The sequence below is a fragment of the Equus przewalskii genome, chromosome 1 (genome assembly GCF_037783145.1).
Source record: "Equus przewalskii isolate Varuska chromosome 1, EquPr2, whole genome shotgun sequence".
Lineage (NCBI taxonomy): Eukaryota > Metazoa > Chordata > Mammalia > Perissodactyla > Equidae > Equus > Equus przewalskii.
Window position 1 is genome coordinate 126,133,042 of NC_091831.1, and position 25,177 is coordinate 126,158,218.

General features: G+C 53.0%; 1 protein-coding gene across 2 annotated transcripts in view; it reads right to left on the reverse strand.

Annotated features, from left to right (window-relative positions):
• Nucleotides 1–25,177, reverse strand: part of SMAD6 (SMAD family member 6) — a 74,292-nt gene that overhangs the window by 38,073 nt on the left and 11,042 nt on the right. The window contains exon 3 of one of the 2 annotated variants that reach the window (XM_070623014.1): nt 22,842–22,919. The exons of the other annotated variant lie outside the window; for it this stretch is intronic. Coding sequence (XP_070479115.1) covers nt 22,842–22,919 — 78 coding nt within the window. The remainder of the gene's footprint in view (nt 1–22,841; nt 22,920–25,177) is intronic. 2 annotated transcript variants of the gene reach the window in all.

Sequence of the window (25,177 nt, forward strand, 5' to 3'; positions counted from 1 at the left end):
CCCACATCCGGCCTCCGCCTCTCAGAGACCCCTCATCTTAATTCACGGAGGTCCCGAGCACCTGGTTCTCTCAGCAGGGAACTCAAGCAGGGGGCAGCCTCACTGCCTGGGACCCAAGGGCCAAATCAATGCCCCAGGGACACTCACTTGCGGAGGCCCCCAGAGGGGCAGGTGGCACTTGTTCAACACGTACATTCTTTCTGGAATTCCATAGTGGTAACGGGTGCACGACACTGAGAATATACCAAGAGCCACTTAAGTGTACACTTTAAAAAGGTGAATTTGGTTGTGTGAATTTACTCTCCATTTTAAGAATTGCCCCGAAAATGCACACTGCTAGGCCCTACCCTGGAGAGTCTGAGGCAGCAGGCCTTGGAATCTGCATTTTACATGCACTGCAGGTGACGATGCTTCCCAGCCAGGACTGGAAACCCGCAACCCCGGGACCCTGGTTTCCATATGATGTTGGGTCTGAAAGTTATACACCGTCCCATCAACCTGCTCCCTCATTTTACAGATGGGGAAACTGAGGCCCAGAGTAGGAAAAGGACCCAAAGCTCTTGCAGGATCCTCCTGAAATTCCAACAAGCCTTCCCTAACTCAGAGCAGGGTCTGCTACAGACGGTCCCTGCGAGGCGCAGCCCCTTGGCAATCCTGCTCACTTGGGTGGAGCGGCCTGACCTGGCAGATGTAGGACGGAAGAGGGGAACTTTCCTGTCCGACTGCCCTGCCCAGATGTCACAGGGCAAAGACATCCACCATCTCCCCACCTGGGCCCGAAGGAACCAGAAGGCCGGAGGAGATGGAGATATTTTTTTTATTATTGTTATTTTTTAAATACGAATTATTTCCAGCCGGAAGGCAGAGGGATGAGGGCCACTGGAGGCCTCCGGCCGCCGGCACCCAGCCAGCCTCGTAAATGTCTGGCAGCTGGAGGGAGACTCAGCTCATTGCTATCGAAATGAGCTCGTTACTGCTAATTTCCCTGGCTCACTAACTGATGGATCCAGTGTGTTCCTGAATCTCCAAAGACGTTTCCTACGCCACCCTCAAGGGATCTGCCAAGAGCCACGGAGTGTAGGCGGAACTTCAGGGTGGCCTCAGTTTCCCCAACCAACGTGTGGGCAGAAGAAAAGGGAGCAAAGATAGTTCATTCAGCTGTAGCTGAGTCAACTAGAGTTCAGGTCAACCATTGCCCCCAGGCCGCTCATTCCTTCAGGGTGAAAGGGGAGACAAGAGGACAGCACGACCTCACTGTTGGGGCTGAGAATAACCCTCACCACTTATCAAGCACCCACGACGTCCCTGGACGTACTAGGCACCTGGCATCTATTACTCTTTTCATCTACATGACAACCAGGCAAACAGGACGTTATCATCACTCTCATTTTACAAACGAAGGAACCAAGACTCAGAGAGGGTAGGGAACTTGCCCAAAGTTACACAGCTAGTGAATGGCAAGGCCTTCCTCTAAGCCAGAACTCTGAGAAGCAGGCAAGAAGAAGAGGCCTAACATGGCAAGGAGGACACCCACCCTGTAAGCACGCACGATCTAGGCAGGGTGTGTGACGGCTCCTCCTTGCTGGGAGTTGAGAGAGGAAGGGAAATGCCCACTTGCCACCCAAGCTGGGGTGACCAGAGAAGGTGCCCGGAGGACCCATACCATTCATGCCCAGGGCTGCCGAAGCTCAAAGGAGGGAGAGGTTAACGCCACCCACGCGGGGTGTCTACCCCCCTGGGGCCAGGCCCAGGTAGGGAGCAACACAGCCCAGAGGAGCGGGCTGAAAGGACTGAAGGAGCAAGAGCCACTGCCTGCCCCGTGGGCAGGGCCCTCCTCCCGCCTGGGAGGCCAGGCGTCCACTTCCGAGCTAGTAAGTGAGCCCTGGTAGAACCATAGGCTGGAATAGAATGCAGCCATCAAAAACAATGTTTATGGAGGATGTTAATGACGCGGGAAAATATTTATGTAATGCTGAGAGGGAAAGGCGGGATGCGAAATTGTATTTTTTTTAACAGAAAAAAACAAAATTTACACAGAATAAGCCAAAATGTTAACAGTGGTTATCTCTGGAGGGCAGGATTACGGGAATTCCCTTTCTGCACCTCTTTCTACGCTAATTTTTCCATAATAAGCCATATGCTTCTTTGAAAAACAAAAGCAAAAAGGTGTGTTTTAAGCTAACCAAAACGATGCCACTGCCGGCCCCTCTCCCTGGCCCCCATCCCTCGCCAAGGGCCCTCAGCAGTGCACGCCTGCATCCTGGAGCAGCTCCCCTGGGAGACACACAGCCTGGGTAAGGCTCTCTCTCCAGGAGTCCCTGGGAGCGGCAATCCAAGGCGCCAGGAAGATGGAAACATAATGCCAGACATTCAGCGGCCACTCTGTAGTGTCCAGAAGGCTGCCAGGTTGACCAATCCACACCTGGGTTCCATTCGCAGCCAGGTGGGGGCCTTAGCTCCCCACAGGTGATACAGGACCAAGAGAGGGGTGCCTGTGAATGCACTGCATGGACTCAAAGATGCCACATCAATCTTCCCAGCATCCCCTGTCCACAACCTTGTTCAAAAAGGAGGTGCCCCACAGGCTGCCAAGGCGTCCGGCCTCCTCCTTCCACATCTCAGCCCACCTACCTGAACCTATTCCCTGGCCCCCATGGCAGCCAGCACCCCTACACCCACCCGCCGCTTGGAGAGGGTTACCGTTAGAACTGCGCCCTGGACAAAGCAGGGTTGCTCGTAAACGTCTGGAAGCTTAGGGGTGCAACAAGGAAAAGCAGTTCCAGCATGACGTCAGGTGAGGAGGGCAGAAAGAATGTCTTCTATGCCCCTGCACGGCGACAGCATGACAATACGTGCACGAGACAAGATACTGAAGGACAGAGAGGAAACGGAGCGTGGCAGCTGTTTAACAGGTTTCTTTTCCTATTCCCCCAATTCCTGGATTATTGTGACACTTGCTTCATGCACCACCCCCAATTTTCATGGCGATGACATGAACAGGTAGATTTACAAGAGTGGCCCGCATGCACCATCACCTAGTGTCCCATTTGGAGCCTGAAACCAGAATGTGCCCTCATAATCCTCTCATGCCCAACCTTCCTTGGCCCCTTGGTCCTGTGCCCCATAAGAATGAGAGGGCAGGGGGCTGTTTTATTTATCTGTGTCCCCAGCCTCTGAGGGTACATTTTCAACAGGATTGAATATGGGGCTTTAAAAAGCCATCTTCCTTTTGCAAGATGAAGAGGGTTCCGTGTTTGGATGGTGGTAACGGTAGCACAGAAACGTGAGTGTATTTGATGCCACTGAACTGGACACTTAAAAATGGTTAAAATGGTCAATTTTGTTATGTGTATTTGACCACAATTTTTTTTAAAAAAGGAATTCTTTTCATACCAAAAGAGCAAGTGTCCTAGGGCTCCCGTTCCGAAGTAGGGTCCTGGCTGCCCCCCCACCCCGGCCCCTCAGCCTCCCAGGCCACGGCCCACTGCACGAGGGGGAGGCCGCGCGCCTCACGTCCGCGTTTACTGGGAGTGGAGTTCTGGGAAGTGGAGGCTCAGCCTGGGCCGGCGAGGGCCCGGCTCCAAGGCTCCGGGTTTGCCACAGGGGCCGTTTTCCACCTACCAGGGCCCAGAGCTGGCAGTGCCCGACTTCCTGGCTCACTTGCTTTTTCCCCTCGAGTCATTATAAACCTGTTTACCTTTGGGCTGCACAGGGCCTAGGCTCCCGGCAAACCAACTTAAGTGCCAGCCAAGAAGAGGAGCTGCAGGAAGGGGGACCCTTCTGGGAACAATGGGACCCCACTCCCGCAACAGAATCCTTCCTTCTCCCTCCAATTTAATACCCATTTACCAAGAGCCTCACCAGGCCGGGCACCACCATCGGACACGGAGAAGTACGGAGCCAACCGCGAAAGGGACACGCAGAGCCCTCGCTCCTTCCTGCTGAGAAGTACACTGCTCTCGCGGAGTCTGTGCCGTAAGTCACTGGAGGATGGGCGATCAACTCTGCTGCGGGGGTCAGGGCAGGCTCCAGGCAGGAGGTGACAGGAGTTAGCCCTCCAGAAGGAACAGGAGGAGTTGGCCAGGTGGACAAAAACAGCCTGGCAGGGCATTCCAAGTAGAGGGAACAGCGAAGGCTCGGGGGCTGTGGAGGAGCCTAGCATGCTGGTAGTTTGGGGCAGGCCCCGTGTGCCAGGCTGAGCTTCCGCCTGCTGCTGGCAGGGAGCCGTGGGAGGATGCTGAATTGGGGAGGGTGACGAATGGGGCCTGGGCTCCCTGCCTCTCCCAGCACATTCCCGGGCTGAAGCCAGGGTGGGGGCTCTGGGTACTTTCCAGGTGCCAGAGTTCCCTCCTGGTCTCTGGTGTATTCTTTTCCACATTCACGAACAATGAGACTAGGGGCCCAAGCCAGTGATTCTTGGCCCTGGTTGTGTCAGATTCACCTGCGGAGCTTTACAAAAGTACTGGGGGAGGAGGCCTGTCCAATAGAGACTCTGACTTCATTGGTCTGTGGTGCGGCCCAGGCATCACTATTTTTCAGAGCTGCCCAGAGAACTCTAAGGGGCTCTGCTGCCAGGCAACACCCTTAAGAGGCCCTGGCAAGAATATACCTCCCAAAACCTTTGGTTAGTGCCGTACCCATCAGGGTTGAAAAACACAGGCTTTGGGGACAGCCCAACTTGAGTATGAATCTTAGCTCCACCACTTATGAGATATGTGCCCTAGTTACGGTCGTCAGGTAAAATCAAGATGCCCAGTTAAAATTTAAATTTCAGATAAACACTGAATTAACTTTTTAGTATAAGTATTTCCCAAATACTGCATGGGATATACTTATACTAAAACTTTTAAAATGTTGTTTATCTGAAATTCAAATAAAACTGGCCAGCCTGTATTTTTAAGTGCTAAATCTGGCAACCCGAGACCTAGGGTTAGTTCCTTAACTTCTCTGAGTCTCAACGTCCCTATTTGTATCAGGGAAATAACCCAGGTGAAAGAAGGCAGCGAGAGCTTGGCAGCAAGCCAGCACTCACGGGGTGGGAGTTACCTTCTTCCTTCCTCTCAGAACCTTGTTTCAATAGAGATTGTTTCTTCATTATGAAAAATTTCAAGCACACACCAAAAGTAGAAAGCATAGTAATAATAAACTCCCATATACCCATGTAGTAGATGCTATTACATGCCCCACCCAGGTCCCCATTATGCCCAGCTACTGGGAGGTTTGGGCTGCTAATGGTTCACAGATGTCCCTTATTGGGAGAACTGTCCTGGGTCAGGCGATTACAGCACCCCCCCACAACATGGGGGGGTGGGGGTGGGGGGGGTACGTGTGTGTCTACCGACAGCCAATGAGTAACTGACATGGGAACAAAAGCTGACCCTTTGCCTCAAGGTGTGACCAAGTCTGCGGTGCAGTTCCGGCCCCAGAGCACCCAGTGGGATGAGGCTGAGACTGGACTCCAGCTGAGACCACATCCTTGCCGCCCCATCCTGCTTCCTTCACTTGCTTCTCCCACAAACACGCCCCCAATAAGCTGCGTGCATCCACAGCCCAGGCTCAGGCTCAGGCTCAGGCTCTGCTTCTAAGAACCCAACCTAAGCTAACTCTCCCTGAGATGCAGCAATGATCAAGATCACTTCATTTAGCCCCTTTTATTTATTTGCTTGTTTGTTTTGGCTCAAGTACCTCATATAATTTTTCCCTACATCCTTCATTATGCATCTCTAAAAAAATATGAGCAGTTAGGTTTTGACTTCCTTCCCTGATTTCCCTCCCCAAAGGGAAGACTCTTGTGGGAGAAAGAGTCATAACGCCCAGCAGTGCCAAGGGACAGAGACCAGAGGCCAGCCAGGCGGGCCCCAGGCCATCCGCCCTGGCTCCAGACCAGCCCTGGACTATGGTGGGGCTTTGGTGGCCAGCAGGCCGTGGTCACTCCAGGTCCTTCCTCTTTTGTGTGGATCAAGAGCTCTGGGACAGTGTCCCAGCATCCTCTTGGGGATGCTGCCAGGGTCTGAGTTCTCTCCATCCTTAGAGAGAAGAATGGCGTGGAAAGGCCAACCCGGCCATGGGTATCCACTGGTCAAAGCCTCTGTCCACCCTTCTGTCTGGACCCTGGGCAGTCCCACCAACCAGGAGGCACTGCCACAAGGGCCCACACTCTCCTGTGCAAAGGAGTCTGCTATGGTGGGAGGTGACATGGATAGGGGAAAAAAGGCACCAGCTTTTTTTTTTTAATTGTGGTAAAGTACACACAATATAAAATTAACCAGTTTTCAATGCACCATTCAGTGGCATTAAGTACACTCACAATGTTGTGCAGCCATCATCACTATCTAGTCCCACAACTTTTCAGCACCCCAACAGAAACCTTGTGCATGCCATTAGCAGCTCTTCCTCGTCACACCAACTGTTGAGCTTGGGGAAAACTTGGGTTCAAGTCACAGCTCCTTTACTTGCTCCCTGTGTAACTCTGGTAGGTAAGTAAAACCTCTCTGGGCCTCAGTTTCTTCATCTGTAAAATGGGATGATAACTCAGAGAGATGCTATGAAAATGAGAGCTAAGGGGTAGTAAATGCTGACCTGCTCTCGGCACTACTGAATGAGGCCCTGCTGGGGCCCCTAGGGCTGAGAAGGCTCCTGCCCCCCCCCCACCCCCCCACCGCTTGTCCTCATCAGGTTCCCGGGCTGACGGCAGGGACGAGGGGGAGAGGAGACTGCTTCCCTCTCCCAGAGCGGAGCAATTGGAACACGCACTAATGGGTTCCAGTGTTTTCCCCTAGCCATGCCCAGACCCGGTTCCAAACCAAAGAGTTACAAAGGCCTTTAAACTTCACACTCGAGGCGAGGTCAGCCAAAACCGGCATTTCCAAGCATGGTGCTTTCATACTTTGAAAACAGCCAAACGTGAACTGGCCACTTCTGAGGGTCACAGCTCCCGGCGGCCGCTTGGCTGCTGGCACTGATGGCCGCCTCTCAGCCTCTCCCTCCCTCCTGGCTGTGGAGTCATCTCCCCAGTCTCCAGGCTGGGCTGTCTCTCCCCTGTCCAAATCAGGGTGAGGGCCCGGGTTTGGGAATATGAGACCTGTGCTCTCAGCTACTGGTCAACCCCAGGCATGGCCCCTTCCCTCTCGGTTCTGCGAAATAAGGGTTCCCGAAGACGAGGACTCGGCTCTCTTCCAAACCCCTTGGCCTGCAGTTTCTGTGAACATCAGGCTCCAGGGTGGGCGGGATCGCGCTAGGTCATCTGAACCAGTTCTCCCCAGTGCCTTCCATTTTACGACAGGAAACTGACGGCAACTCGCCCGAGATGTCACATCTGTGTCAGGGGGATAAATCCACACTTGGCTATCTTAGGGAATGTCAAGGGGCAGAAGGGATGCTCCTGAGAGTCCAGGAGAAAAAAATTCTCCACTTTGCAACCCTTCCTCTGAAACATGGCACCCAACACCAAGCACCCAAGCAACTAAAGTCCTATGCATACAAGGTCAGTAGACAAAAATTAACTGTATTTCTACATACTAATAACGAATAAGGGAAAATGTTTTACGATTTACAATAGTACCAAGAAATGTGAACTAGGTAGGTATAAATTTAACAATAACGTGCAAGATCTGTATTTTGAAAACTATAAAACGTTGATGACAGAAATCAAAGACCTAGATACATGGAGAGATATACCATATTCATTGATTGGAAGACTCAATATTATCAAGATGTCAGTTCTGCCCACACTGATCTATAGATTCAATGCAGTCCCAATCAGAATCCCTGCAGGACTTTTGTAGAAATCCACGGCTGATTCTAAAATTAATATGGAAATGCAAATGCCCAGAATAACCAAAACAACTTTGAAAAAGAACAAAGTCAGAAGACTCATGCTACTCCATTTCAAAACTTACTATGAAGCTACAGTAATCAAAACAGTGTGGTATTGGTAAAAGGATAGATACACAGACAAACAGAATCAAGTCCAGAGAGAGAACATACATACATGATCAACTGATTTATTTATTTATTTATTTTTTGGTGAGGAAGATTGGCCCTGACCTAACATCTGTGCCAACCTTCCGTTCTACTTTGTATGTGGGATGCTGCCACAGCATGGCTGAAGAGTGGTGTAGGTCTGCACCCGGGATCTGAACCTGCAAACCCTAGGCTGCCGAAGTGGAGCGCACAAAATTAACCACTACACCTCTGGGCTGGCCCCTCAAGATCAATTGATTTTTGACCAAGGAGACAACATAACTCGAGAGAAGGGGTAGTCTTTTCAACAAATGATATCAGAACAACTGGACCTCCATATGCAAAAAATAAAATAAATCTAGACTCGTATCTCAAACCTTATACAAAAATTAACTCAACATGGATTATAAACCTAACACTATAACACTTCTAGAAGAAAACACAGGAGAAGATTTCTGTGACCTTGGGTTTAGCAGAGTTTTTCACATGACACAAAAAGTGTGAAAAGAAATGACGTATAAATTGAACTTCAGTAAAATTAAAACTTCTGTTCTTCAAAATACTCCATTATGAAAACGAAAAGACAAGCCACAGATTGGGAGAAAATACTTACAAAACACCTATCTTTTAAATGACTGATAACCAGAATATATAAAGAACTCTCAAAATTCAATAAGAAAGCAATCAACCCAATAAAAAAAATGTGCAAAGATCTCAATAGACACCTCACCAAAGACACACAGATGGCAAAAAAAGCACACGAAAAGATGTTCAACATCCTTAGTCATCAGGAAAATGTGAATTAAAACCACAATGGGATTTCACTACACATCTATTAGAATGACTCAAAAATAAATGGACCATGTCAAGTGCTGGTGAGGATGTGGGGTAACTGGAACTCTCATACGCTGCTGGTGAGATTGCAAAATGGTACAACTACTTTGGAAAACTTTGGCAGCTTTTTACAAAGTTAAACATACCTTTCACTATACACCCAGCAATGCTACTCCGAGGTGTTTAGCCAAGTGAAGTGAAAACTTATGTTTACACAAAAAGCTGAACACGAATGTTTATAGCCAAAAACACTGAAACTAACCCAAATGTCCATCCACGCAACAACATGAATCTCAAAACGTTATTCTGAGTTAAGGAAAAAGGTACAAAAGGCCGCTTGCTGTGTGATTACATTTGCAGGATATTCTGGAAAAGGCAAAACTATAGAGATGGAAGTTAGATCAGCAGTTGCCAGCAGCTGGGGGCTGGTGTTAAGGGCTGGCCACCCAGGAACTTTTAAGGGCAACATTAAATGTTCTCTATCTTGATTGTGCGAGACTGTAACATAGCTGTCAAAATTCATACAACAGTACAGTGTCAGAAAGTTTTACTATATATAGATTGCATCTTAATAAACCAAAACAAACAATAAACCCTATGCAGCCTCATAGGGGCTTGTCTTGTTTCTCCAACCAGTCTATGAACTCACTGACAGAATGTGCCCACGTTTCTGGCCCAGAGAGGTCAACTGAGTTGTTGAAGGACACAGGTTCTAGAGTCAGATGGATTTGAGTCCAAATCCCAGCTCTGCCCTTTATCAGCTTGTTGCCCCTGGGCAAACTACTCCTCCACCTGAGCCTCAGTTTTCTTGTCTGTAAAATGGGGGTAAGCAATAACAGAACCTACCTCACTGGGACTAATGAGCTGAAGGAATAAGAAACAGCACAGTGTCTGCCACGTTTGGCACTCAAATTTCAGCCATTATTATTACTTCTTCTACTGCCATTGTCATTATTACTGTGAAAGAGCCAGGACCGAGGTGCAGGGAACACCTCCAATCCAGATCTTTCTGCATGAGGTGGGCAATGCCAGGCACCTGGGCCACCAGCTTCCCTAAGGGGCAGAGGCAGACGTGGCCCTGCCCAGAAGGCATTCACAGTCCAGTTGGGGACAAATGACAGCCTCAAGGCAAAGTTGACCCACTGCAAGGGAGCAGTAGAGAGACGAAAACTACTGAGAGTTGAGAGAAGAGAGAAGAGAGAAGCCGCTGCGGGCCGCACAAGCCCTGAAGGCTTCCCGGAAAAGGCTGGCTTTTACTGAGCCACAAAGGACAAATCAGATGTAATTAAATCAAAGGAAAAGAGCTATCAGGAAGCGGGGGAACCAGAAACCCTCTACCTTAACTTCTCCCCGCCCATCCCTGGCCAAAGGCAGCAGCGCGCCCGCAGCCTTGGTATTTCCTTCCAGGAACAGCCCTGGGCCAAGGGGAGGTGCAGGCATGACAGCAGAGAGCCCAGGCACCGTGCGTCAGCCGGGCACCCACATGTGTCCCCACCTCTGGGCAGGAGGGTGCGATGGTGGGCTGGCCCGGTGGTGAGGCTTCACTTCCCCCCTTTTTTTCCACGGACCTGAATCTGGGTTTGTCTGGGGCGTGTTTTCTTAAGCCTGAGCATTCGCCCGCGGCAGGGCCGCCCCCTCCCTGCCCTCCCAGCCGGTCTGGAGTGCCGGCCAGGGAACCGGGGCCGGCCGCCACGGCCGCCTTTGATGCACGCCCCTCTCCAGACTTCAATGTCGCTGTGTGCACGGCCCCTTTAATAAGTTATTTCCGTGGAAAACCCTGGTAACTTGGTCGTGAATCAAGCCTATAAACACCTCAAACCCATCAAAGCACCCAAGAAAGGGAGGGGTGGGCAAGCGAAGAGAATCTCTTACGGTAACTCACACGCCGCTCCCCTAGAGGGGCCGAGGCTGCCCGCCGGGGAGCCCGCAGCCAGCCCGTGCTGGCGAGGACGGGTCACCCAGCGTCCAGGGACCCAGAGCCCCGAAGGACACTGCCCGCTGTGTGTCCCGCAGACGATGCGAGAGTCCCGACGCAACACCCCAGCAAGATTTACAGCCCAGAGAGGCAAACCCGACCGGCTGCTCCCGCGGTACAGGAATGTAATGTTTTGGCTACCGGTGAAAGGCCCAGTTTATTGGAAACACACTTCTTTTCCAGTGTTTGGTTTCCTTTCACTCTTCTCTCCTTTTTGTTTTTCCCAGAGTGCACTGCCTGGGGCCTTCGGAAAGGAGTTGGAGCTCAAATCCTGCTCAGGGGTAAGGGGGGGAGGCGGGGTACGGGACCTGAATTCATCTGAGTGGCGGGCAGAGCGTGGGCAGAGCCCTGAACATGGAGCAGGGAGACCCCGGGTCTAGACCGAGCTCTGCCACTTGGGAGCTCTAGGGCCAAGGACTGGCACTGCCTCTCTCTGGGTCTCACTGTAAAATGGGTGGGATGAACCAAAATCCCCCTAAAAGCATTTCTGACTGAACGCTGTGGTCCTGGGCAACAGTATGGAGGGGCATGGAATAAGGCTGACCACACGTTTAATGTACAACCCAGCAATTCCATTCCCAGATATACATCCAAAAGAAGTGTGTCCTTACGTCCGCAGAAAGGCTTCTCCAAGGGTATTTGTTGGGTAGCAGCCAGAAACTGGGACCTGCCCAAGTGCCCATCGGGAGTGGAATGGACACATTAGACTAGGAGAAGTATGGTATGTGGCCAGGGACTACTGCCCAGCAATGAATGAGCGATCACAGTGTTCACAGCAACATGGATGAGCCTCACAGACACTGTTGAGTTAAAGAAGAACCACAGGACAGGTGGTGGGTTGGGGGAATGGGTGAAGGTGGTTGAAAGGTACAAACTTCCAGTTATAAGATAAAAAAGTCCTGGGGATGTAATGTACAGCATGGCAACTATAGTTAACAATTCTATATTGTTTATGTGAAAGTTGCTAAGACAGATCTTGAAAGTTCTCATCACAAGAAAAAAATTGGTAACTATGTGTGGTGATCGATGTTAACTAAATTTATGTGGTAATCATTTCACAATATATTCACATATCAAATCATGATGTTGTACACCTAAAACTAATACAATGTTCTATGTCAGTTACACCTCAATTAAAAAAAAAAAAAGTGGCCCTCTCTGAAGTGGCATTCAAGGCCCTCCCCATGGACCTCACTTCTTATTGCCCTGCCAGGATCGCTCACCTTCCCAGAACAAGCATCCTCACATTGTCTTGCCTTTGCCTAGCAGTTCCCTAGGTCTGGGGTGCCCTTCCCGCCTCAGCCTGGTGAAACCTGCCAGCTCCTTCACCCCAGGTCTGCTCCCAGCATCCCTTGCAGCCGCCCTACAGAGCTGTCTGCCAGCCCACACTGTTCACTTAGGAACAGCACTCACCCTACCTCTCTAGGAAGTGATTTTTTCCCAATCTTTCCAATTAGAGTGTGTGTTTCCTGAGAAGACCCCACCCTGGGTGTCCTCTCCTTCACGCCATCCTAACCCTCACGCTAATACCTGGTTACCAATCCACATAATTACCATTTATGGAAAGTCCTCTGTGCGCCAAGCACGTGCTGCCCATGGTACATACGGATCCCCATGGAGCCCAGGAGGTGTTGCCACGCCCACCTGTCAGACTGGACTGAAGCAAGGCTGTGGGAAGGCTAAGAGGGTTAGACCACAGCTCTGTCCGCCCCAAGGCCCGGGCTCTTCACCCCTGCCCTCCTGGGTACCCGAGCATCCCATCATCTACACCCCTCACTCCACACCCTACTGGAGGTCTAGAGGCAAGCCTGGCTGAGCTGAGCGGCTCAGATGAAAATGACGACATCCTCGTGGACGAGCTGGTCAGAGCTAGCCTTTAGCCGGGTGTCTGAGCAAGTCACCTTAACCACCTCCCAGACTCAGTTTTCTCATCTGAAAACTGGAAGTTACAACACCCACTTCACCATGCTGTGGTGACACTGCAATGTGCAGGCACCTGGTGACCCTCAGAGGGACAGTCAGATGTGACCTCACTGGTGTTCTCACACAGCTAACCCCCAGGACACACACCACAGCTGAAGGGATGAGAAGCGAGGCAGCGCACAAACGGAACAGGCTATTCTAGGATGCCATGTGCGCCCGGCCCCAGAAGCAATCAAGTAGAGGCTGGGGGACCAGATACAGAAAAGGCTCTTGCCTTGAGGGGAAGATGCCCTGATGCTCTGGGTCCACCAAGACCTGGGTTCTCAGCCCTGGCTGCATATTAGAATCGCCTGGGGAATTTTTAAAATCCTGATGCCCAGATCCACCACAACCATTTCTGGAATAGCGTCTGAGCTTTTTAAACACTCTTCAGGGGGTTCCAATGTGCAAAGAGGGTTGAGAACCAATGAGTTAGACCAACTGACCCATTTTACAGATGGAGAAGCAGTCTGAGACCACCAAGAGACATGGGACAGAGCCAGGACTGGGCCCTGGGGCTCCTGGCCCCCAGGTCAGGTGTGGCACTACCCTTAGACTCAGAGGAAGCCCCTGGGGCTCTCTCTGGCCTTTGTTCTGTGAGAGAGAGGCCAAGCAGCTAAGACACTGCTGGGCAGCCAGGGAGGAGGAGCCGGGTCTGTCTCCCCAGGTGCCTGGGCCCTCTCCACCCACCTCGGCTCCTCCCTCATGTCAAACGGCAGCATAGGCCCCAGAGGCCAGCTCCTCCCACCCACATCAGGGTCTCCTTGGGTCTGAGACAGACAACATGAGCTGAGACAGTCTGGGGGTATGGAGAAGCTGCAGCCTCTCTGTGAAATCCGTTTTGTCTTAAACCCTCTGGGGGCCCTTCTGTGATCACAGACCAATCCCAACATCCCTGAATGCCCGGCCGTGAGCCAGGCGCTAGGAGGGGAAGACCCAGGCCCTGCCCAGAGTCAAGCCCCCACCCCATTCCCAACATTGGCCCTCTGAGAGCAGCCTGGAGTCCTCGCTCAGGAAACAGTGTCACCTCTCCTCCCTGGGGGTAGGCCTGGGAGTCACCCTCTGCATCCCTCAGCCCGTCAGGGCAGAATCTGAGGCCCAGAGTGGACGTGTGGTTCACTGAAGACCACACAGCCCCTGAGTGGAAAGCTGGGACCCAACACAGAGGCTGGGGAGTGTATGCCCTTGGTGCCGGACATAGGGCAGTGGACGGGAGGACTGGGGAAGGTGAGGAGAGTTCCTGCACACACGCACCCTGAAGGGCTGACACGGACAGCCTGTCTACAGAGGCACCTGCTGGGTGCCCCGTTTCACGCCATTCAGCCCAAGAGGCCGGAGCCAACAGCTACTCTCTGTCCCCATCCCTCTCCCAATGCCCCACTGACCACACGTGTCCAGCAAAACCCCTCCCCTAGCTGCTTCCAGGGCTGCTGAGGAGCCACACGGCCCCCGGCCCAGCCCCACCCCTGTCTCAGGCTGTGGCGGAGCCCACCTCTTCCCCTTACCCACCTGGCCCCGGAGGCCAGAGAGCCCCGACATCCCAGCTTCTCCCAGCTCTGTCCAGCACTGGAACTACCCTGGGCGACCCGGGGAGATGAAAATGGCTTCCAGGCTCCCACGTCTGGGTTCCCATCTCTCCTTTCACAGATCACTTAAAGCCTCAGCGATGATTCACCTTGCAGTCTGGGACAGCGGCTTTGATGTCCGCTCCAGACAGGAGACCTCTGCTTTTCCTAACCTAGAAACTTCTACCATGGGGTAAAGGTAGCATCCTCCCTCCGGCCAGGGCAGCCCCTGCTTTGTAAGGGTGCCAGCCCCCAAGGCCTCACCCCCTCTGGCTGAGGGTGCCAGGCCCAGACCTGGGGGAAGAACCGGGGGCGGGGCATGGGACAAGGGCCCCTGAACACCAGGAATGCTTTCCACCAAGGGCAACTGGAAAAGCCACGCATCTCCGCTTCTCTTGGCGGCCAAGGGCCATGCAGGGAGAATGTTTAATATAAAAACATCTGACAAAGTACCTTCAGGATATATTTTCTGCATCAAAGAAGGAGCTCTTGGCAACAGCCGCTCTACCCTGACAAGGAAACTTTCGAGCGCGGCTCCCAATTGTTACAGACGCCCGGGGAAAGCATGCCAGCGGGACAGGAGGAGGGGGGCCATGGGCCCGGCAGACAGATGGTAATGATTAGGCTGGATGCAACCAAGTGCATTTTCTGGAATTTCAGGTCTGCTCAGAAAACCTGCCGGTTCCCCCAGTGATGCAGGCCGCCGGAGGCGTAGAGAGGGGCAGGGTCCAGCTGCCTCCAGCTTAGAGGATGGTCCTGGACAGGCCCAGCAGCCTCCCCTCAGAAGCCCACCCAACTGCCATCTCACGGGTCCTCCACTTGTCCACCCAGCAACCATCCAATGAGCAGAGCTGCTCTGGGGCCTGGGGACAGCTGCTCACACCGAATCTCGGGTACCCAGGGACACAGAAGCCCCCAAGGGGCGAAAGCCGTGTGAGTCCTGCATGTTCCAGGGGGCAGAGAGGGCACCGCCTCAGACACCGGGGAGCCCGACAGGGGCCAGAGGCCTGGGTTCTGATCCCAGGCCTACGGCTTTCTAGCTGGGTGATCCTGGGCAAGTTACTAACCTCTCTGAGCTTCAGTTACTTCTCCTTTAACTCGGCTAACAAAGCGGCCACCTCCTAGAGTTGTTGGGAGGATTTCATGAATGAATATGCGCACAGCACTTAGAGAGAGCCTGGCCCAGAGCTCTGTGTTAGCTGTGAGTCTTAAATATGTGTTATGATCTCTCTGTTTGTATCTTTCCGTGTTCTCTCTCTCTCTCTGGATCTTTTTGTCCCGGGCAAAAAATCATTCATTCATTCATTCATTCATTCATTCATTCATTTATTTATTCCACAGTGACTTCCAGCTAAGGCTAGGCCCTGTGCTGGATGCCAGCCAAGGTCCAGAGCCCCTTCAGTCCCAGAGTTCCCCCAGCCCAGTGACGGCTATCCCGCTGATCCAGCCCATTCCTCCAGATGCAGGACAACCTCTCTGGACTCCCCTTTCCCTGTTCCTCCATCTCTCACATACTAACCTTCTAGCGACAAACTCAGAACACGCGGTACTACTGCACACCCCTGCTTCTGCACAAGCTGTTCCGTCTATCTGACAGGCTGTCTCTATTCTGTTGTCTCCTTGGTGAACTCCTGGTCATCCTACAAAACCCAACTCAGAATCACTTTCTCCTTAAAGCTTTCCCTGCACACCTCATTCCTACCCCAAAAGAGCCCCCTGCTCTTGTTTCTGTGCCGGCGCTAGGACCTGCCCACATCTCCACAGATGTGGGGCACCGTCACCCACCATTCTTTGCTTGCTGTCTAGGTCTGCTTCTAGACATCCGCTCCCAAAGGCGAAGGTCCAGGCGTCCTTCATTCGCATCACCCGCACTGGCATGCAGCAGGTTCTTAAGAAATGTTCAATACATTGACTTGTCACCCCAAAGCCTAGTCAGCAAGTACACCAGCCCTGGTGTCTATTGTCAGGGACCCTGGGGAGTATAAAAGCTGTGTGATCTCTGGCAAGTCAGTTGCCCTCTCTGGGTCTTGGATTCTTCATCGGTCAAGCACACCTTCACTCCAGTCCCCAAGCTTTAGTGCTCTGGGATGGGAGGTCCAGGACACTGACCTCCTCCTTCCACATGGCCTTGGCCCAGGCTGTAGTTTTGTTGCTCTGAGACAGTGATGACAAGCTAAGATGCTGTGGGCCAGAAGGCCCAGCTCTCTGCACAACCCCTCAAGGCCCAGGAGTTGGCACTGTCTGCCTGGAGCACATCAGCATCAAAGGGCCCCTGAGATCAGGGCCCCAACGGACAGCTGAGCAAACTGAGACTAGACGGGCAAGGAGCTCACCTGAGGTCACACCGGAGGTAGAGGGCAAAGCCAGGCCTGGACCGCCTCCAGCGTGCTGCCCACCACCCCACACTGCTTCTTGGCAAACCAGGTGGGCCAGACCCCCCCAACTGCCTGGTCCTCGCAGGACTGCTGCAGTCTCCTGTCCCTGTCGCCTTCACCCCTCACCACTGCCGCTCCAGCCTCCGCCAGCCAGCCTGGGAGAACGGGTCCCTCTGGGAGACACCGCAGGTCTCCAGAACGGAGGAAGGCTTTCCGTCTTTAGTTGGTCAAAGCTGAAAACACACGTGGCCGAGGCTCGATGCAAGTTCCAAATGCTGCCGATTCCGGAACCAGAGGGGAGCGCTCCTTCTCCCCCACCCCTGCCCCGTTTCTCAGCTGGAAACGGAAGCTGGTCCTGGCCCGGGAGCTCAGTGTCGGTCCCACAGCCTGTCCACCACGTTCAGGCTGGAGCCCGACCCAGGGGGTAGGAGAACGGGGCTGGGCCACACCCAAGGGCCGCCTCTGAACCCCTGGGGACGGATCGAGGGTCAAGTCTGACATTTCAGGGCGCCATCTGCCCCGAACTCCAGGCAAAAAGTCCTTCCTGCTCGCCAAAGCCGAACGAAAGCCTCTTCAGCTAACACTCTACCCCCCAGCCTCCCACTGTCTCTTCTCAGCCACCCACTCAGCACGCAGCACCCCGAGACCCATGGGCAATGAGCACTCTCGTGTGTCAGGACCAAGCACTATCTTATGACAGCAAAGTTGCCCAGGCCCTGCCGGTCACCCAGGTGTGATCACTCTGTAAGCTTCACTGAGCTGGGGCCTTACCTGTGCTCTCTGCATATTACAGTAAAAAGCTTTTACAAAATATTAGCCAGCCCTGGCCTCCCCTGCCTCATCTCCCACCAGCGCCCTGTGCTTTGCTCCCAACCCCTCTCAGCTCCTCTGGTTTCTCAACATCAGGCTGCCTGCACACCCCCAGGCCTTTGCACCTGCTATTCCATCTACCTGGAACATGTCTCCCAACCCCAAATCTTGTCTCTTTGATAAACTCCTATTCATCCTGTAAAACCCAACTTGGATATTACCTCTTCCAGGGAGTCCTCCTTGGTTGCCTCCCCACCACGCAAAGAGGCAGCCACTAATCCCTTCGTCCTCTGAACTGCCTCTTATACCACTTCTCATTATTACTGTCTGTGTCTTTACCTGTCTGCGAGTACCCTGAGGGCAAAGATGATGCAGTTTTTATCTCTGCGCCCCCCAGCCCTAAGCACAGCGCTTGGCACACTGCAATGGCAACGCCTACCATATGCCATGTGCCAAGCCTTGGCTGATTCACAGGCATCCTCTCCTTTAACCTTCACCACAAGGGGTATGTTGTTACTAACATGCCCACTTTCCAGGTGAGAAAACTGAGGGACAGAGGGCTTTTGGGGCTGCCCCAAGTCCCACAACTAGGAAATGGCGCAGCTGGGACTTGAACCCAGGGCCCCTGCTCTTTGGCCCACCTTGCTAGAGAAGGTCAGCACACGCTAACAGAACTGACCAGAGCCCCCTGGAGAACAAGCAGCTTGAGGGTCTCGTCAGACCTGGCATCCGAGGAGAGTATGCTCGCGCCCTAGAATCAGGAAGTGGTGGGAAACAGTACTGCACCAACACAGTCCTCTCCCAGCTTCTGTGGGTACCGACGGCAAACGTCAGACAGCATTGACCCCCAAGCGCACCTCTTCAGGGACCGCTGAGAGGAAAGGCGACAAGCAGGTGGGCAGCGTGGACCCACCTGGGTTGTGACCTGGCTCTCCTTACTCACGCTTGCTCTGAGCCTCTGTTCCCAAACTCTGTCAATCTACAGAATGATGTGTGCCCTCAAGGAGCTTACAGTTTAGGTGGTGGAGGAAAGACATCCACACGCAGCTGAGCCCCCAGCTCTCCACGTGGTCCTGCGTTAGCTCCCTTCCTTCCCTGGGGCCGCATCCTCTTTACAACGAGGGGCTTGCCCTCACTGAGGCAGCTCTAAAGAAACCAGAACCCTCCAAGGACTGAGATATTGATACACACATCATGGTCAACAAAGGACTGCCCGGCCCATGACAGGCAGCTTACACCACCCTTTGCATACAGTGGATGCTTAATACAGCACTTGAACAGTTATCCAACAGGCACTAAAATGGGACACCAGGGGGGCATCGCTGCTTCCTGAAGAGGCCTGCCCAGTGCAGCACCCCCAGCCCCACAGCGCTGGAGTAGAGCGGGCCTGGCTCTAAGAGCCCCCACTTCAGGCTCTTGCTACACAGCCCAGAGCTCACTCGGCACCCAGCACCGAGATTCTCACACACAGGGCATAAAGCTTGCGTCCTGCTCATTCTGTTCTTCCAGCCTCAAGGAGCCCAGAGCTGAGAGAACCCTGTCTTTCTCGCTCAGCCCTCCTCAGAATGGCCATTCCCACATGGCTCTTCATCCTGCCAATTCTTTGAATGATGGCATATTCTGCCTTTAATTTGCCAAGAAGGGTCCCGCCTACCAGCCTCTCACAGCTTAGTATGAATTTAACTAGTTAATCTTGCTTTCCTCCCCAAACTAAACTGAAATCAAGGGAACAGGAGAGGGGTAGGGATGTTGTAGGGAGGAAGAGGATGGCCTTGGGGGGCTTTAGACAGTCAGCGGGCTGCGCCCCAGGCCCTAAGTTAGGCAAGGAACCCAGAGGATCAAGGTCCCCAAAGGGGACTTGCAGGGTTTCAATTTTATCCAAATCACACTGGAGACTCCGAGTGTTAAGGGTCCCTCTCCACTGAGCAGAGCCTCTGCCCTCACTGAGGGGTCATGGCGAAATACTCGCCCCTCTGAGCTTAGTCTTCTCGTCTGTTCAGTAGGGATCCTGCACCTAGACCGGGAGCGGAGGCAGAGATCAGACGAGTGTCCGGTCAGCCACTGAGCAGAGAGCTGGAACAAGAGTGTGTGCTGCCCCGCCGCCCTGCCCTGCCCTCAGATGCATCCTCGCCTGCCCCAGCTGGGACTGAGCCTCAAAACGCCCACCATTCCCCCTAAAGTGGCCTCAACAACAGGACAGGAAAGTGGAGCAGAGACCTTGGAGCTGGATAAAAATAGCCCCTGGCTGGGCGCTGGGAGTGTCATTGTGCGAGACAACAAGGGCGCTCTCCGTCCTGGGGCTGCAGACACCCTGCTGAAGCGTGACACCCGTCCCAAGATGCCACGAGGGGCCAGGCTCTCAGGGACAGCAGCCCCTCAGGACACAGGGAGACAGAGGGGGCTGGGGCAGCTGGCCAGTGTGGTCTCTGGGGGGTCTGCAAGGTTTGCCTGGTGGGGACACGGATGAAGCCAGCCCCCCACCTCTGTCCTTGGTATCTAAATAGGGACAGGCTGCCCCAGGCTCCTTTCGATCACTGTGTTTTGTTCCCAGCCCCCGCTAGGGTTTGTCTCAGGTAGGGGCACGGGAAGCCTTGCTGTGCAAAGCTACACAGGGACCTCAGGTGGGAGAGCCAGGCAGTCAGGCTGCCCAGCTCCCATCCCAAGCCAGCCACTTACAGTGTGGGAATGCGGACAGCTGGCCCAGCCCTGAGCCTCCGTTTCCTCACCTATGAAACAGGGGCATCACCTCTGTCTCCCCCCAGCTGCGGTAAGGAGTCAGCGAGATGGAGAATGACCAGCACTTAGCACAGTGCCAAGTAGTGAGTGTGAATAAATGTCACCGTGGTCAGCAGCAGCATTACGTGTCCTTGAATATCAAACGTCCTGGCCTGGCCCAACACATTCCGCCCCTAACCCTCTGACCTGACCTCCCGCCCTGCCCTTGGCACAACCCTGCATTCCACTTTGCAGGATGACTCCTGCCTTCATCATCCACCTGTCACCCCTCTGGGCCTTTTCCTACCTATGCCTGTCCTCCAGTGTGACAGCCACTACAGCCCCAAGTCTGCGAGCTCCCAGGAAGCAGGGACAGTACCCACCCATTGGTCCTCAGATCCCCAGAGCATGAGTGAGCCAGAAAAGCTGAAGAGCGAGCCCCTGGGGCGGGAGGAGATGCGTGTCGTCCCTGGGAGGGGCCTGGATGCCCACAATAGGGAACGCTCCACTCGCCGGTTACCGAGACCACCTGGAACTCAGATCAAAGCCACTCGATCTCCCTCCCACTGGAAATCCCAAACTTCCTCCCCAGTTCCTTTAGCCCCTTAGAATTCCAAGCCACTGGACGACATTTTCTCATGAGAACCACACAGTCCTCGTCCACAGGAAAGAGCAGCGGGGCCTTCTTACCAGCTAGCACCAAGGACTGCTCTGGGATAACTGGGTGGGAGTCCAGAACACAGGCCCACTGGGCTCCAAAAGCCGCCGAACCGCATGGCCCCAGGGTCTCTGGAGACCCCCCAGCCTCCAGACGGCGCTCTCTCCCAGGAACCAGCTCAGAGGCGGGGCCTCCTGCAAGTGCTCTGGGGTCTGCTCCTTGCCTGAGCCACACACCAGGCCAGCTCTGAGATGACAGAGATCACAAGACTATCTGTGAGGACACCAGGAAACTGTAGGGCACCTCCACACGTGGGCGTTTCCACCATTAATAACGGGGGGAAGGGGATGTCAAAAAATTACCTGTGCATCCAGACACCCCATGCCAACGCAATCCACCTAAATCAGATACACCCCGGGGCTGGCAGGGACACAGAACCAAGCATTCAGAAATACCGTTATGGAAATTATACGTGGCCTCCATCCACGGAGGCACAGAGGAAGAATGGATTAAAATGTGAACTTCTTGTGCTCATGTGGTTAGGTCTTTCAGGGAAAGACATTATAAGCAAGTAGAGCCAAAAGGGAGAGAAAAAACCACGGTGGCCCAGTTAGAGGGGTCCCCAAAGACCAGTAGCCAAGTAGGACCCAGAAGACCTGGGCCCCAGTACCAGCTGTGCCACAAACCCCACTATGTGGCCCTGGGCAAGTCACTTCATGCCCCGTCTTCTAGTTTCTCCAGCTTGGAGACAGGCGTGCTCTTGGCATCTCCCGTGGTTGTGGTGGAATACGGAACGGATGGGGAAGGGCTCTGGACACAGGAGGCAGCCAGGCAGCAGTGAGCAGCCAGCATCGTGTCACCCTTAGAGTCATGGGGGGAGTACGGCAAAAAGACGGACAGAACTTCGGGCAAAATAAGTTTATCAGAGGTCTGTTCAGCTCTTGCAGAAAAGTGGAGGACAGAACAGTGCCTAGGAGCACAGTGGCAAATGGCTCTGTTACTATGTGACCCTGGACAAGTCACTTGACTGCTGCACTGATGATGCATAAAAAGGGGCCCAAGTACAGGATGTAAACACTCAATAAATAGCTGTGATCACTGTTGCTGCTCTTACGACATGGGCATGCGGTAGGTGAAGGACAGCTCAGATGCAGACAGAGGCCTTCACGCGGAGATCCAGCCAGGCCCACTTGGGAGGCAGCTCCAGCCCAAGGGGCTGTCATCCCACATGGCACAGAGCCAGGCCACAGGCCCCAGCTGTCCTCATAGCATACCCAAACGGCCCCACGGACCTCTGCGCCCTAATCACTCTTGGCTCTCAATGCCCCCAGGCCACCCCCAAGCTCTCATTCCTTAAGGAAAGTTTGATTTCAGTACTCCCCAGAACATGAGGGGCCCTATGGCCAACTCAATTGCAGGGGGTGGGGGCTCCACACCAACTTCTCTCTGCTTCCCAGCTCAGCATCCACGGCTCAGGAAGAGGCATGGAAACCACCAGCAAACTCCTCACCTGCCAGACACCCCCTCAAGCTCCTTCTACCCACTTCACTTCCCCACCTCCTGACCCTTCACATCGGTCCTTGCCCAGAGCGGGGACAGGAGGAGAAACCCAGGAAGATAAACGTACACAAACACATCCATTCTGCTGTCTCTCGGCAGCTGGGAGAAGGATCCCATACTAAGGACGGATGGAGAGTTGTGCTGGCCTGTAATCATTTCCACGAGAAACAAGGGAGACAACTGGTCCAAACGCGGATCGACGAGCATTTTAAAAGTTACCATCTTTAGGTTTCACCCATGCAGACTGTTCCTAACCCCAAGAACACCAGCGACAAAGTCACCGGCAGTCTTCCCACCCAAGGGGTGAGAGGAAAAGGGACAAGAACAGGAGGGGGTAATCCAAGAGGCCTCCATCAAGTCCCCCCAACCTGTCCCTTCCAGAAAGTTCAACGTGACAGCAAGGTGCAAGAAAAAAAAATGCCAACCTGAGAATTCACCCGGAGCAGTGATGAGGGAGTTGGTGGCCTCCGTTTCAGTGTAAGACAATGTGGAATCAGATAGATCTACGGAAGGAAAGAGAAAGAGAACTTAGTTGGCTACGGGGCTCCCTCTTCTTTCTCATGCCTGCGTGTGTGTATGTGCACGTGTATGTGTGCACACGTGTATGCACGCAAGTGCTTACAAAGGGCAGCACACCCCTCCCAACTTTCGGATGCCACTCTGTAACCCCGTCCCATGATCGCAAGAAGCCAGGCCGGCCAGGCCCGGAACTCTTCTGGAAAATGCTGACTGCAGCAGCCCTAGCACCTGAAAAAGTTTCAATGGCTCTGACCACAGAAATAACACGAGTTCAGGGGACCAAGCAAGTAGCAACTTGGAGCCTCCGTGGGTAAGGTTAAATTAAGCCCGTAAACAATTCATAGTTGCCGTACTTAATTACAACCATTAAAATTCTTGAAGTTGTTCCTTCTTGCTTCCTTCCTTCCTTCCTTCCTTCCTTCCTCCTGCTCGAGCTGGGGAAACTGTTTTAACAAGTTACCGCCATCCTCACTCCGTCCTGCTTACACCCCTCTAATTAAGGGCTCAAGCTTTTGCTCCCAGATTAACTTGTCTCTCTCCCCTCCTCCACTCCCTAACATCCAAACCTGCTCACAGAGCAACTTTCAATGCCTGGACTGGTTTGTTTTAAGGCGTTCCTTGCTGTGTGAGTGGTTTTAAGAACCTCACATGGCCTGCATTATTCGTTGTCCCCCGTCTGCAGCACAGGCAGACAGGCACAGAAATTCTCCTGCGCGTTTTCTCTTGAAGGCTGAGCTGCTGGCTCAACCAGCCGATGCCTTTGGGGGCAGGCAGACTTGGAGATTTTTTCCTGGGCCTGTGCCTCTGCTACCAGCAATGGGGTGTTGTCCCCGTTAAGGTCAGGCCTGTCCAGGAGTCAGAAGGCATGTGCTTGAAGCCTAAAGCACTTTCGTCATCTTCTCATCAGCACAACCCTGGTCTGGCTTGGCTGGTCCCACCTGGCTCAGGAGAGCCACTCCAAGCCAGGGGTTCCTGGGACAAAACCGTTAGCCTCGGCCCTAGCTAGCTAGAATTCCATTCGATTCTGCAGGAATTTTTTCCTTCTACCACATGGCTTGGGGAGCGGGAAGATGAAACATTAACCAATTTGGCCTTTTTTTCTTTTTTTTTCGTTTCCCACTTGCCAGATGCTGACTGGGTGTTCTGGGTTTTATTTTGTTTTCTGGGTCTCATGTGATCACACAGACTTAGAAGTGAACTGACTTTTGTTTATGAAAAAGCAACAATGCAAGGAAAAGAAAATAATACAAACAAGAACTTGGACTATTTATCAGGGCACAAAAAAGTTATCTGTTGGTAAAATGTGTTAGGAGGAGAATAAGGACAGATGGAAAATCTCTTTAAAAAAAATAATAACCTCGATGCCTCAGTGGGGACTTCTTAAAAGAGTTGTGCTTTTAATAACTAATGTTCCCCAAGTGTCCAGCCTCCCCACCAAGTCTTGCTGCCACTTCTCATTTGAAGTGGCAACATCACAGGCTGAACCCCATTTCTTAGAGAAGCACTGTGGAGCCAGCACCGATAGCTGTGGGAGGGTCCCAGGACGGCGGGGGGGGGGGGGGGGGGGGGACGACGACAGCTTCCCGCCTTTCCCAGCTCGCCACACCCTCCCATCGAGCTTCCAGTGTGGTCCTCGGGGTCTGAAGTGCCGTAGTGGCTGTCGTAGAAGAACATTCCCACCCTTGATCACTGCTCCAGCCCCAAGGAGGGACCCCATTTGGAAGCTGGAGCCCCAAGTTTGCATCCCACCTCCACTACTAGTCAGCAACATCAGGGGTCTCCAACTCTTTCTGCAGAGGCCCCGATAGTAAACACTGTCTGCTTTGTGAGCCACACGATCTCCATTCCAAGTACTCAACTCTGCCGCCGTCATGTGGAAGCAGCCACAGACAACACGGAAACAGGTGAGTACATTCCGTTCCTGCAGAGCTTCACGACACACGCTGACATTTGAATTTCATGTAATTTTCACAAGTCGGGCAATACACTTCTTTTGATTTTTTTAACCATCTAAAAAAGTAAAAACCATTCTTAGCCCATGAGCCATACAAAAACAGATGGTGGGCTGGAGTTTGTAATCCCCTGAGTTTATGACCACCAACAAGGGTCACTTCTTCTTTCTAGGCCTCAGTTGTCGGGTTTGTAAAATAAGCTTTGTAATAACCCGTTTGTAAATAACCTGTTGATTTCCGATCGGTCACTCTGCAGGGCTGCACGGTGTCCTGAACTTTGCTGCTTTATT